General features: G+C 38.1%; 2 protein-coding genes across 3 annotated transcripts; both read left to right on the top strand.

The window, feature by feature from the left end:
* Window positions 1–3,616: 3,616 nt before the first annotated feature.
* Window positions 3,617–4,481, top strand: LOC127798383 (protein GLUTAMINE DUMPER 5-like). The gene has a single exon (XM_052331919.1). It carries the CDS (start codon window positions 3,732–3,734, stop codon window positions 4,212–4,214), a length of 483 nt encoding a protein of 160 aa, XP_052187879.1. The 5' UTR covers window positions 3,617–3,731; the 3' UTR covers window positions 4,215–4,481.
* A 1,385-nt stretch (window positions 4,482–5,866) lies between these two features.
* LOC127800235 (pentatricopeptide repeat-containing protein At5g24830) lies at window positions 5,867–13,779 on the top strand. Of its 2 annotated transcripts, XM_052334739.1 has the most exons (6): window positions 5,867–6,029; window positions 6,202–6,353; window positions 6,431–6,652; window positions 7,359–9,149; window positions 12,780–13,118; window positions 13,210–13,779. In XM_052334739.1, exons 1-4 carry the CDS (start codon window positions 6,021–6,023, stop codon window positions 8,788–8,790), a joined length of 1,815 nt encoding a protein of 604 aa, XP_052190699.1. In that variant the 5' UTR covers window positions 5,867–6,020; the 3' UTR covers window positions 8,791–9,149; window positions 12,780–13,118; window positions 13,210–13,779. The 2 variants fall into 2 exon arrangements, with proteins under 2 accessions (XP_052190699.1, XP_052190708.1); XM_052334748.1 differs by lacking the exon at window positions 6,202–6,353.
* Window positions 13,780–13,909: the final 130 nt, after the last annotated feature.

The following is a 13,909-nucleotide window of genomic DNA, read 5'->3' as shown; positions in this document are numbered from 1 at the left end:
GCCATATCCACTTTGCATACTAACTAGATCATATATTGTGCAACACAGATTTTCCTATAATTATACTAAGATACGATCTTGTTGAGGTTAGTGGCGCAACCATGAGGGGTTTTTTTTTTTTTTTCTTTTTTTAATCATTTGATGGGTGCCTGATGCATAGTTGAGCCACCACAGCTGCATTCTGCTGCAAATATTAGTAAGTCATCACCGTACACATTTTGTTGCTTTGGATTGGATTACTATACTTCGCATAATTGTTTAATTATCACAGAGAGATGTATATATATGGATCTTTGGGCAGTGGCAATGATTAAGAAACATTACCAGTGAAAAGAAATTTTAGGCATTAGAAGGAAAGAAAGAAAGATTTAAGTACAAAAGCGAAAGTCTGATTGTTTGTTAAAGTTGACATAAAGAAAAGGTGTAGTAATAATATATTTAAAGAACAATAGCTAGCTACAGGAGCATTTCAGACCCAAGTGGCCTAGAGCGAACGGAAAAGAATATCTCTTGACGTCGGACACCAATCTTTCAATGAAAGGATCAATATTGGAGCATCCTAATCAACAAGCATATATTATTTACATATGGTACATGTAACATATTACCCAAATATATATATACATATAGCAAGCATATATATACGAGAGTTACAATCTTCTAACTTGTTCGTCGTTTTTGTGATTATACTTTGTTTTTTTAACGGGTTTTGTTAAAATGAAATGCATCATTAATTGCTTGTGAAAACAATTATATATGTATGGTATATATAATGTTACACTTACACCCTGTGTTCTAGTTGGAAAACATTATTTTTGGAGAATTTTGTGCCATCAAATCTTTGGAGACCCCTTTAAGGGAAGCAAATAATAAAATCAGGAATATTTGTTAGAAAAACAGAATAAAATATCTAGAACTAAAAAAATGAAGTTGCAATGCCCATATTTTGCCAATGCTATTATATTTTCTCTCTCTTAAAGAAAGAATAAGAAGCCTGATTGGAAAATACATGGACAAATTGAATAGAAAAAAATGAGTGGGGCTTAATTAATTAATTAATTGACAAGAGCACCAACTTTTTAAAAGTATAAGAAGATTGAAATAATTTATAATTAATGATGGGAAAAGTAATTGCTAGTTAAGTTAAGTGGATGGTGATGAAACTATATGGCATTTATACACAAATATATATATATATATATATAGATATGTGGTGCAATTGTGCTTTTTGTGTGTGTGTGCGCGTGTGTGTGTGTGGTGCAATTGAATTGGATATGGTTTGGGGGACCCTCTCCGAGTGAGTGCTTGTCTCTTCAGTACTCACTGCTGGGCAGATGATATGATGCTTCCTTAGAATTAATGGTGAAAGAAAATGCCTCAAACAGGAAGGGCAAACAGCGAAGGCCGTGCTGCCGCTGCTGGCGGTGCTTCCAGGGCCCCGCCATGCCCTCCACCACCAACTTTCTAGTTTCTACTGCAACCATCGTGCTCAGCTTCCTTTGTCATCTTCAAGCAACCTTAGCTAGCTAGCTATCTAGGAGACAAGCGCGCGCGCGCGCTCACACATGTACATGTATGTAGGTTAACAACTCAAGGTGAGGATCTTGGATTATATATATATATATGCTTTGATTGGATTGACAATACATGCATGCATATGTCATCGTTTAGGGCTTGAGGGTTTTGTGAGTTGAGGATTCACTAAGGATCATCATCTTAGCTAGTAAATTATGAGACTCCATGAACTCAAATGACAGATTAGCAAGCCATTAATTCAATATATGTATCTATTCGGTTGTCTAGCGGCAGTTGGTGGTGTGGTGATGGATCTTTGGTTTCTTGATCAACATTAGATTTATTTTTGTTCTTAGAGATAGGGTTTCTTGCATTGGCTGAAGGTTTTTTTTTTTTCTTTTGAAATAATAACTTCCTATTCTGGATGTGAATTTAAATTTTTAGATGATAGTGCATTTTACATGATTTTAGTTTTTTAGTCTTTTAACACCGTCTCATCATGTCTTTAGTTATTATTTTTTATTTTTCTTATTTATTAGACTTTAGAATAAGAAAACACTCAAAAGTGATAATTTAAGCTTCCGTGATTAGTCAAAAATTTTCCATCTTTCATGCATATAAAAGGGCGAAAGGCATGCTCTTCAACTTTAGTCATGTAATAATTTAATCCCTTCAATTTTAAAGTGGGCCTTTTGTGGTCCTAAATTTTTAATTTTAAAACAATCATGCTCTTCTTATCCAATTAGCATAGCGTGTGACTTTCGTGCCTGGTTGAAAAATGTGCAATGACTAATTTTTTCAACTTCTTATTCCTTTTTCCTCGTCGCCGCCACTCACTTCTTGCCTTCCTCATAGTGGCCAACTAACTTCTCGCTTTCTCCTTCGTTGACTGACCTCTCCCCTTTCTCATTGTTATCGCAGACCTCTTGTCTTTCTCACCACCGTTAACTGACCCCTCACATTCCCATTCGCCAACTAACTTCTCATTTATCTCGCTATTGATTGACTTCTCGTCTTCCTATCGTTGACCCACATTTCGTTTTCCTTGTCGTCAACTAATCGTGGTTCCTCTTTTCTTGCCACTGACCGACCCTGATTTCGCCTTTCTCACCACTGACTGACCTTGTTTGAGGCTGAATCGACCATGACGACAACTAAGCCCAATTTGTGTTTGTGAATCGACGATTGTACTAAGCACATTTAAGGTTGAATCGATTCGTGTTGCACGAAAACGACAGCACCGAGCACAAAATCATTGATTTGTGTTCTTGAATTGACGACGACATCTTAACCAAATTTGTGTTTGTGAATCGACGGCGCTGGCTCTGCTATCATCATCTTCCTCATCCGCAAGGCCAATGTCACTAGCTTCGACCTCTACCGCATTCTTTACATGCTCTAGCTCTGTTGTGCACCACGCCACAGACGACACCTTCTCATTGGCCTAGTCAATGCCATGTCAAATGCATGTAACTCATGCAACATGTTGGCATGTGATGTGTGTGATTGTTACAAAATCAAAAGATGAGGTGTGTGATTGTTTTAAAAATAAAAGCTCAAGAGTACAAGAGATCCACTTTAAAGTTAGAGGGACTAAATGACTAAAAGATCAAAGTTAGAGGGTATATTTATGCCTCTTGCCCATAAAAAAGCAAACTCTCAAAATATTGTGTTGAATTTATATAGAGCCATAGGGAGTCTCCCATTTTAATTTTGTGCAAGGGTTATATAACTTATTTCTGTTTATGTTATTTCATATCAAATTATATCAATATCTTGGTTTGTTAATTTGAGAAAATGATAGAAAATCAATAAAATTCGTATATTTATAAATAAACATACAAATTAATAAGAAACCAGAACTGTAATCTAAGCTGAAAATATTGAGTTCTCAAGCTTTGCTCGGAGTTGGAGCCCCTCTGGCCTCTGCCATAAATAAGAAAAGAAGATCCATGTTTTAGGGTTCCTTGCTTGACTCCTTCCCTGAGCTGGGTGAGTGTTTAATTGATTAATTAATTAATTAAAATCATCACACAAGCTAGCTAATTAACTCTCTCTCTTACTTTCCCTTGTCTATAAATAAGCCTCACTCCACAATGTCCCTCAATTTCTCAAGCCTAGAGACTTCCACTTCCAAGTTCTAAACCATAGTTGCTTCTCCAAAACCTTCATCCAGAGCCTGCGGGTAGAGTGAGAAATTCAAAAAGCGGAGAAAAATGAGAACCGGTAACACTTTAAGCATTGCACCGTCAACCATGCCATTGCCAACAGAAAGACCCGCGTTTTCGCCGCCGCAACGTTCGCCGTGGCACTCTCCCTTGCCCTACCTGTTCGGCGGCCTGGCGGCGATGATGGGTTTGATCGCCTTCGCTCTGTTGATCCTGGCTTGCTCCTATTGGCGGCTCTCATCACGCCGCCTGCAGGAGAATAATGGCCAGGACGGCGGTGGTCGGAGCGACATCGAGTCCGGCCATGACAAAGCCGCCGCCAAGGCTTTGCCGGTGTTTGACGAGAGGATTCTGGTGATAATGGCCGGAGATTCTAAGCCCACTTTCCTTGCCACGCCCATATCCAGTTCAGCTTCTAATTCTTGTGGCGATTCTGAAAGTAGGAACGAAGATGGAGAGAAAGGTGAATCAATGGCGAATGATGAGAAGCCGAAACAAGAAAACCCAGAGTCTCAGCCGCAACACAATTGATCCAGTGCTCCACTATGTCTACTCTATACCATATACATATAATTAGTGCAATTTTGAGATTAGATTTGAGCGTGCGAGAGACAGAGATAATTAGAGGTTCTCTCTGATCTCTATCTCTCTGTCTCTTCGTTGTTTCATTCCTTTCTCTTCCTTTTGTTTGCTGGATGATGGGTTTTGTTTCTCATGATCCGGGAAATGTACGTACAAATTTTGCCGAGCCGAAATAGAAGAGAAAGATTCTTCATTTTTGTTCTTCTTCTAACAAGAACTGTGGTTGCCTTGGTTCTTTTCCATAAATTAAGTGTTCCATATCGACGCAGGAACCCGTAATAATTATTATATAACAACAAAACAGAGCGCAGCATAGCTTTTGTGGCTTTTCCCGAAGTGAAAGATAAAAGGCGAGAAATCCACAAGATTATGGTGCGCCATATTTAGTACATATACGCTCATTAAACTATATGGGCGTGTGCGTAAAGTGAGTGAGTGAGAGAGAGAGAGAGAATAATATGCTTAAACAAGTTAACAAAACAATCCAGAGAATAAAGTGTGGGGAAAACGTAGGTTTTGCATATATTCTCAACTCAAAGAGGCATATTTCACTATCACATATATAGTTCTTGTTGATGTGATGGCCGGAAATTAATTGGAAGACGCGGAGCGGCGTGAGATATCGAATTAGCGAGGAAGCAACGTGTGAGCTTTGGCTGCTGGCGTGCTGGCAGAGCTATGCGGCCACGCGAAGCCGCGTGGTTCTATGACTGCGTGCTTGCTGACGTGATGTCAGCGATATATATATATATATATATGCGGCGAAGCGAAACCGCGTCGTCTTCTTAATTAAATGCGGAGCAGGGTTCGGTTGGTTGATGCTGGAAGCATACATCATTTCTGAATTCTGACTTTACGTATAGACACAATAGTACTGTCCATTGATCATTGATGGATGCGCTTTCACCCTGGACTGACTGACAAAAGGAATTAATTAATTAATTAAGAAATTTTAGAAAAAACAATATGAGAAATGTGTGCATTATTATTAATTAAATTTTGAAATCAACACGATGTGACGCGATGGGTTGGGATTTTTGTGTGTATATAGTAACACATAAATTAAATGGCACCCAAAAAATGAATTAAGATAATTTGGTCTTAAATGTCTATATATTTGCGGTCTCATTGCAACACTATACCATACTCTGCTAATAACTTTTGTGCTCATGGCTTTCAACACACTACTACAACTATGATCATTTTATTAAATTATTATTATTTCATATATTAGTAGTGTGATTTAATTTTTTTTATTTATAAATAATAACTCTAATTAGATTATTATTATGTCTCTTATATCCATTCATTCACGTGTAATTAAATTTCCATGATATATTAATTTGAAGAATTATAAAACGATTAATGTTGTTTCCCATTTTTATTTTTTAAATTTTGAAAATGAAAACAAATAATTTAAAATTTTAAAAATAAAAAACCAAAAAACGGACGGAAGCAAAAATAAGGCACGTTGTTAACGAACCAGGGCATTGGCCCATGGTCCATAGGCCTTCTTCATGTCCGCATTAGCCCATGGACCCTGTCCTGGGCCTTTATTTCCGAAGTCCAAACCCGAGTTTTCATTCCATGGTTGGCGTCTCCTCCTCCCTCCTCAAGTGTCAGTTTTGGATTCGATCCGCCGTTTGAGCGCATCGTAGCGCGGCGGCGACCGTCCCTCGCTTGACGGAAATAATTACCTCCGCCGCAGCGGCGGTGGACTCGTGCAAACCTCATTGCTCAGTTCCCACCCCCAAAATGCAATCGGTACTCTCTCTACCTCTAGCTCACACACGCAGTTGTATTGGAAATGTTGCTTTCCCACGCTTTTGCAGCCTTGTATATATTTGTATATTATTATATCAGAATGAGGGTTTATGTTTTAGCATATTTCGGTTATCTTATCATAAGATTGGTGCTTTTGACTTTGGATTTTCAGCTCTTAATAGCAGCCACTGAAGAATCACATATTTTTTTGCGACTCTTCAGTAGTATTATCCAAACCCTAGACTCCATCAATGATTCTATTCCGCAGATCTTTGCGGACATTTTATGCAGAAAATCCAATGCTCATAATTTTCCTGATCAAAGGTTGCTATCCCCGACTTTCAAATTCATCCACACTTACAACATAAGCATCTATGTCTTTGATGATATCTTTATTGCAGGAAGAGCCATTTTTCTGGCTATTGGTGGACTTGTAGAAGGCGTGGTCTGCTTACATGTGCTCTGCAGAATTTGTTTGAGTCCACTGGGGATCAATACCAGCTAAGAACAAGGGATTGGCTCTCCCAAAATAGGGGTTGCAACGATAACAGAGATCCAGGTGCAGTTTTCAATGTATTGGACACAATGCTGAAAGACAGCTTGGAGCGTTTGAAAACTATGAGGTTAGACTTTTACCATAATTTTGGCTGAGATGGCAAATTGGGAAATAGTAGATTGTTCTCCTCCACATTATGAAGATGATGAACTAAACATTGAGGCTTTGTTGTATGTTGCACACACACTATCATATTTCATAATTCTTCCTTGTTAATTTCTATTGATGTTTGAAGTTCAGGAGAGACTGAACTTTAAACTGTTTGTGTTCTTTAATTTTGCCTTTTGATGCGAAGAGCTTGAGTTTTACCCTTAAAAAAAATGGACAAACTCCTAGGATTACTGAATATAGAGCCCATTTTGGTTGTTACAACCATGTACTTCGAATGCTGTATATGGTCCTTCTCTGCCATTTCTTATCTACATGAAATCCTATGTGTTCTCATCTCACTTGCTAAATCTATTGCAATAAAAATACATGTTAAATAAAGTGCGTGTGGTCCTTGTCTTTTGATGCTGTCATGTTGTGTTCTTTTTATCTGATTGAAGCCATATTTGTTATTTCTATACATTTTGTTGTCTTACTTTCTCCGGATGAACTTATATACCATCAAGTCTCTTGCATTTATTTTTATTATCATATTGTGTATATATATACATATACCCACAGCAATGCATTTTGAATATCATATAGTTATTCTAAACTATTAAGGGACCTGTTCTAAATTGGTGTGTGCTCGATATCTTTCTTATTTGTTATTCTGAGATTTGCAGGGAAAACATATTGTGCACAGATGCTGACCTTATTGGCCACAATTTAAAAACCAATTACACTCAACATGTTGTCAGTATTAGGGCATTGTGTTTGGAAGGCAAGCTGGCGGCAGGGCTTTGGATTTGGGAAAAGATGATCCAGAATGGTGCAAGTCCTGATGTTCTTACACACAATTACATTGTAAATGCACTTTGCAAAGCTGGTGAAATAGAGAAGGCAGATTGGCTGGTTAGAGAGATGTTATATCAGGGTCCCACTCCCAATTGCGCTATCTGCAACACTTTAATGAAGGGTTATTGCCTTATCAATAACGTGGATAGGGCCCTTGACCTTCTCTCTACAATGGCAAATTGTGGTATTACACCAAATAGAATCACATGTAACATTCTTGTACATGCACTTTGCAAGAAAGGACTAGTGGAGAATGCAAGAAGACTTGTTGACGAAATATTAGATGAAAGGTCTAACAATGAAAGCTCAAGTTTAATCACTAAAACAATATTAATGGATAGATACTTTAAGAATGGAGATCTGGCTCAAGCACTCACTTTTTGGGAAGAGATATTTCAGAGGGATACCCAAATGGATGTTGTTGCATATAATGTTATTATTCATGGATTCTGTTTGACTCAAAATGTGACCCTTGCATATAAATTCCTACCTGAAATGTTTAAAAGTGGTTTTCTTCCTGATGTTTTCACTTACAACACTCTTATAAGTGCACTTTGTAAGGAAGGAAAGACTGATGAGGCTTGTTATCTCTACAGTGTTATGTCAAGAATGGGTGTTGCTCCTGATCAAATAACATATAAATTGCTTATTCAAGGCCTCTGTATTCGGGGAGATGTTGTTAAGGCTAATGAATTTCTCCATTTTATGTTAGAGAATGTAGTTGTACCTGAGCCTCTTCTCTGGAATGTCATAATTGATGGCTATGGGAGATGTGGAGATATTAAAACAGCATTCTCCATTAGAGATCAAATGATGGAATTTGGTATCTTGCCTAACATATTTACTTATAATGCCCTGATTCATGCTCACGTGAAAGAAGGAAAAATTGTTGAAGCACATATTCTAAAGAAGGAGATGCTCTTAAATGGCCTGTTTCCCGATTTGGTAACCTATAACCTACTGCTAACTGCCGCTTGTAAAGATGGGGATATTCATTCTGCTTTGCAGATACATGATGAAATGTGGAGAAGAGGTTATGAACCAGATATCATAACTTATACAGAACTCATTAGAGGTTATTGCATGAGAGGTAAAATAAAGGAGGCAAAAGAACTTTTTGACCAGATACAGAGGTCTGGTTTACTTATCGATCATGTTCCTTTTCTAATACTAATGAAAAAATATTGCAAGATGGGAAATCTTGACAGGGCATTTGACCTTTATCAAATATGGCATGGAAGGGAAAGAGAATGTGTTTAGTGATTAATTTTTCTAATGCATGGGCAGTAATAGCCAGTTTCTGAAGATCCCAACCCCTTTTGGTTTTTTAGTTGTTGATCTTGTATGTAAAGGGGCTCGAATTTCTGTGGAAAAGTTGATGTGCTGCATCTCATTCTTGTTACTGTGCCTAGTTCCCCTGAATACCAAGTTTGGTAATGATGAAAGCTTCAATGGCTATTTTTCTGCACAAGGGGAGACAACAATGGAAGAGATCCCTCATCAATTCAACTGTTTGTCCCACTTGGTCATATCTTTAGCTAACTCGGTCAATTGAGTTTGCCAAACATGGCAGTGTATCTGCTTGTATCAGCTGTTACAATTTATGCTCTCCAAAAGAGGTATCTCTTTATCCTAATACTCCATTTGCATCTTATATTTCAGCAATTTGGAGTACTCTTTTATGTTTTCTATTTTATTCAAACTCATCTAACAAATTTCTCTTATTTATAAATTATAAATTTATTTAAGATAAAATGAATTGGCACAAAAAGTCATGTTTCCATGTTGTACGGGTTGGTTTCACAATATCAATTATGTGGTGGAACACAACCATATCAGTTATCTTCATTCACCTTCATCTTATGAAACTTTTCCGTATGAAGATAGTGTTAGAACTTTATTTCATCATTCCCTTGCTAGAGGGTTGCGTCAAAAAAGGCATCTGGCATAAAATTTTGCCAAATTGTTCTTTTGCATGAATTTGTATTGTTAATGTGACTTTTAGAGGTCAATTGACATTATGAATGTTGTGCCACCATCTCTAACTTAGTTGGGATAAGGTGCAATTAATGATGATGTTCCCCTTGCCGCTTCCTAAACTACTTAATCACTACCTTTTTTCAAGATCCCTATGATTCCATGGGTGCTGCTAAGCATCATAGAAATGTACAAACCTCTCACGCCTTCCTCTTGGGAGAGTTGGCTCTCTCCTTCTCTCAACTATAACTTATCAGCATCTTAAGTTCTTTCCCTTTCCTAGAATTACACCGGCTCCTCTTGTCAGGCAAGCCTAAGGCTCCTCTTGTCAGGCAAGCCTAAGTTCCTTTTTTGTTGTTCTAAGCTCAATTTTCTCAAACAAGCTCCCGACTTCTTAATGTTCTAAGAAACACATATGAGCCTGTTAAACTGCTTAATCCTGTTCAACACTGACCTGGAGGCTTCATGTTCCTTGTCTGTAAGGAAATATTATTAGAAGCATTAATGTCCTCTCTGCCCAACGGTTCATCATTGACATTGCGAAGCACTCCTCTCAACCCCCACCCCCATCCTCACTCAGCTCCTATAGTCCCTTCTTATACGGACAGATTTGATGAACCCTGCTTGGTGGTTGCCTACAAAATCCTCAAGCACTGGGTTTAATGAACTCTCAGCTGCAAATCTCTTTGGCATATTTGAAGAAAAAGGCACTTTATGATGGTATCATCCCAATTGATAAGTTAGGGAAAGAATAAGGTGTTGCAAGATGCCTGAAAGAGTTGCCAACAAATGGCCTAAAGCATGAAGAAGCCGCTCCTATTTGTTGTTTTTTTTTTCATTTTGTGTGTGTGTGTGCAGTGGTTTTTTTTTTGGGTGGGGGGGGGGGGGGGGGGGGGGATGATGGGGTGGGGTGCATCTCTTTTGGACCATGTCTGAAAACACAAAAATAAGCCCCGATGCTCACTCTTTAAACTGAAATCTGAACATTCATTGGCTGCTAGTTCTGCATAAAAACTTGGTGGTTGCCTACTCAGGCATTCTGGGATTAGACACTGCAAAGTTTATGGCCTCCTTAATTCTTACTGATAAAACTTCAGATGACCTCCCTATTCTTAATTCTGGCATTTTGACGCCATGGTATTACCATTGTTATATTTTTGTTCCACATCTCCAACTACATCTCTATTCCATATCTTGATGTCTTCTTTGTCAAGCTTCAGCTTCCTAGCAAGATGAGCTCCTCATCTCGTTCTCTGGACAGCTACCCTGTCACAAGGTATAAAAAGGCCACATATTCTCAATCCTAAATGGAGTGGGGCCACAACTAAAGCCACCACCCCCTAAACTGAGTGAATGTGATCTGAAATTGCTCTAGGGAGACAGGACTATCTAATAGCTAGGAAGAGATCCCCTTCCAATCACCAAATATCAAAAGGAAAATTGATGTGTGAAGTGGTGATACCTTCTCTTACCTTGGGGGCCCCTTGAAGAGGCAAGTCTCCCAACTCTTTTACGGAAATAAAATCAGAAAACTCTCTTATTGCCCTATTGATGACTCCCCTCAAGGACTTTTCATGGTGGAACCTGACCACTCACAAATCTCCCCCTGTGCACCTCAGGAACACACTCCCCTTAATGATAAGACATTCCCTGAAAACCTGTTTATTATATCCATGTCATTGTGCACACCATAGAATCCAGTAAAAATCCTCTCTACCTTACTCCTTCCACATCCTTTATCCTACATGAAACAGAAGATACCAATGCTAGCTATTAATCTATTTTCTAAAACTAGGAAGTTGCCTCCCACAGTTCCGTTAGTCCCCAAGGCCATCCAGTGATTCCAATCTGACTGCCTACTGGGCCTAAGTCTCCTAACTATACAACAACAACAACAATTACAAGCCTGAATTCCATTGGTCAACTACATGAATTTTAGATCTCCAATGGTACAATCCAACCATCTCTATCCATGGCCATATCCTTCATAAAGCCACTATATTCCACTATATTCTATGTCATGTGCAAGAGTCTCCCACCAAATTTTCTTTGGCCTTCCTCTCCCTCTTCTGCTACAAATTTCATACACATCTCACATGTACTTCTATTAGTCTTCTTTTCACATATCCAAGCCATCTTAATCATGATTCCCTCATCTTATTTTCAATAGACTCCACTCCAATCTAGTTATCTAGTTTCTTATTTTGTCTTTCTTGTATAACCAGATGTCCGCCATAATATTTCATCTAAGCTATGCTCATATTTTGCATATGTTGGTGCTTCCCTGCCCAACAATCGGACATTTGAGGTTAATTACTCCTTTTTTTTTTTTTTTTGAGAGGCAACTCCTTATGTAAAAGAAATGGTTTAGGGGTGGGGGGGACCCTATATAAAGAAAGTTAAATACTCTATTCCCACCCTTCTGAGAACTGAAGTGGACCAGTCAGTTCAACTGGGAAAACCAAGAGAACTGGTCAAAAAAATTGGTTGACAGCAGAAAACTGGTTGGGGGAAAAATAAAAAGAAGACCATTGAATCATTGAACCAGGAACCAGATGAACTTCAATCAGCCAGATTTTTTGTCTTGTCCTTTTATTTTCTTTTTAGATGTTAGAAAATATAAGAATAATTTTTAAGATATTTGGTGTGAATTGTGTCTACTATTTGGATAACATCTATCATTTTGTTAATGCATATTTTTTTGGTGTAATTTAAATATTTCATCATGAGTTTAATTTTATTCATCATAAATTTGTATTAGTATTGTTGTATAATTGTTTCTAATTGAAAGGCAATGTTACTGAATACATTTTTACTAAATTATACATATAATTGTGTAGTTTATATCTTGAAATTTTTTATTTTTATATTATAGTTTAATTTATATATTTATTTATTTGATAAAAAATTGACCGTGGTTTTCTAAATATTGCTACTTTCACATCCCATAAGTGACTAAATGTGAAATTTTATAATTGCTCAATTCATTCACTACATTTGTGCCTATATCTATTTTGTGGTTCCTCTGCTCGCTGATGCTTCATTCAGCTTGAATGGTTTTAATATATTTCCTCTATTCTTCTTCTGATTGATGCCACCTGGTGCTTATCATGAATCACGAATGATGAATGCATTCATTTGTTCAGTTACTATCAGATAATGAAAATTGTGATTTTGTTTTACTTCAATGTTATTTAATCATGTTTTCCTGCTGATATATCTTGAACAATGGAAGCAGACCTGTCATATTAATCCATGGTGATATGATCCAGGTATGCATGCCAGTACAGAAGTTAAGAATGGCATCTTTGAGAGCTGGCGAACCCTTTTAGCTGCCAAATGGAAATTGGACCGTCCATAATGGAAACGAAGATTGTTATTTATTGTACATATAACAAATAATAACATCAAGAAGTTAGCGGATTTCTTCCCTGATGTCCCAGCACTGTGGTAGCGGGCTATAATCAATTATAAAGAAAAATGGAGTTTATTTCACCCATTTTTTGCAGGTCCACTGTTGAGATTGTCATGAATCTTTGATGTCTCTGGAATGCCTTTACTAGGGGACGGGCAAAGACCCTGTTCCCTAATGAGCAGCGTCGGGTACAAAGGTAAAATACAGTCTATACTTGGAAAAAGTTGTTTCATCTGGATTGTTTACATTTTTTCCATAAGCCAGCACTATCTTTTTGTGCGTCGCAGGTCGGTGCTACTGTTGCTTGGTGGACGAGGCTGGCTGGTGTTGATGGCTTATGAAGCATGTAACCAGCGGCAACTAATGTCTGGTGAGCTGTCTCTGATCGTTTGGCCTGACTGAACGTATCAGGCTTTATGGCATAAAACCATTTGAAGCGGCTGCCTTGGGGTTCACTCGCTTTCCTTGTCCATGAATCTCACCACCATGTTCGATTGCACAAAGTTAATATGTGCTGTAGTAACTGTGTGCAAGTGTTTGGCCAATATGACAACTTGGAAATGTAATAAAGTATATGCAGATTTGCATACCCCTTTTGTGTTCCAAGGGGGAACGAATGAGGAAACGATCGAAGGGTTTCTCCACTTGCCTCCCATCCTGAATTCCTGGAATCGCATTGGTTAACTCAACGTAGATTTGTCAAAGCCGCTTGTAGTCCTGCCGGCACTGCGATTGCTGCTGCTTTTGTTTGATACAGTTTGCTCGCTTGATTTATTTAGTTTTTGCTGCTTTCCCTGGCCAATACCTTTAGGCCAAGCCTCCAAGGCGCGGGGAAAAGATGAGAAATGTTGTGAATACTTGGCATTTGGGCAACATGAAGCTAATTACTAGTTAGTTGCCTTGACCAAAGGAAGATTTTATAGGCCTTGAAGCATCAGACCTATTGGGATACTACACCTCAAGGTCCTCAGCCGGATTCATGGTACA

Source organism: Diospyros lotus, chromosome 1 (genome assembly GCF_014633365.1).
Source record: "Diospyros lotus cultivar Yz01 chromosome 1, ASM1463336v1, whole genome shotgun sequence".
NCBI lineage: Eukaryota > Viridiplantae > Streptophyta > Magnoliopsida > Ericales > Ebenaceae > Diospyros > Diospyros lotus.
The sequence above is the reverse complement of the archived record's forward strand: the minus strand, read 5'-3'. Positions and strand labels throughout refer to the sequence as shown.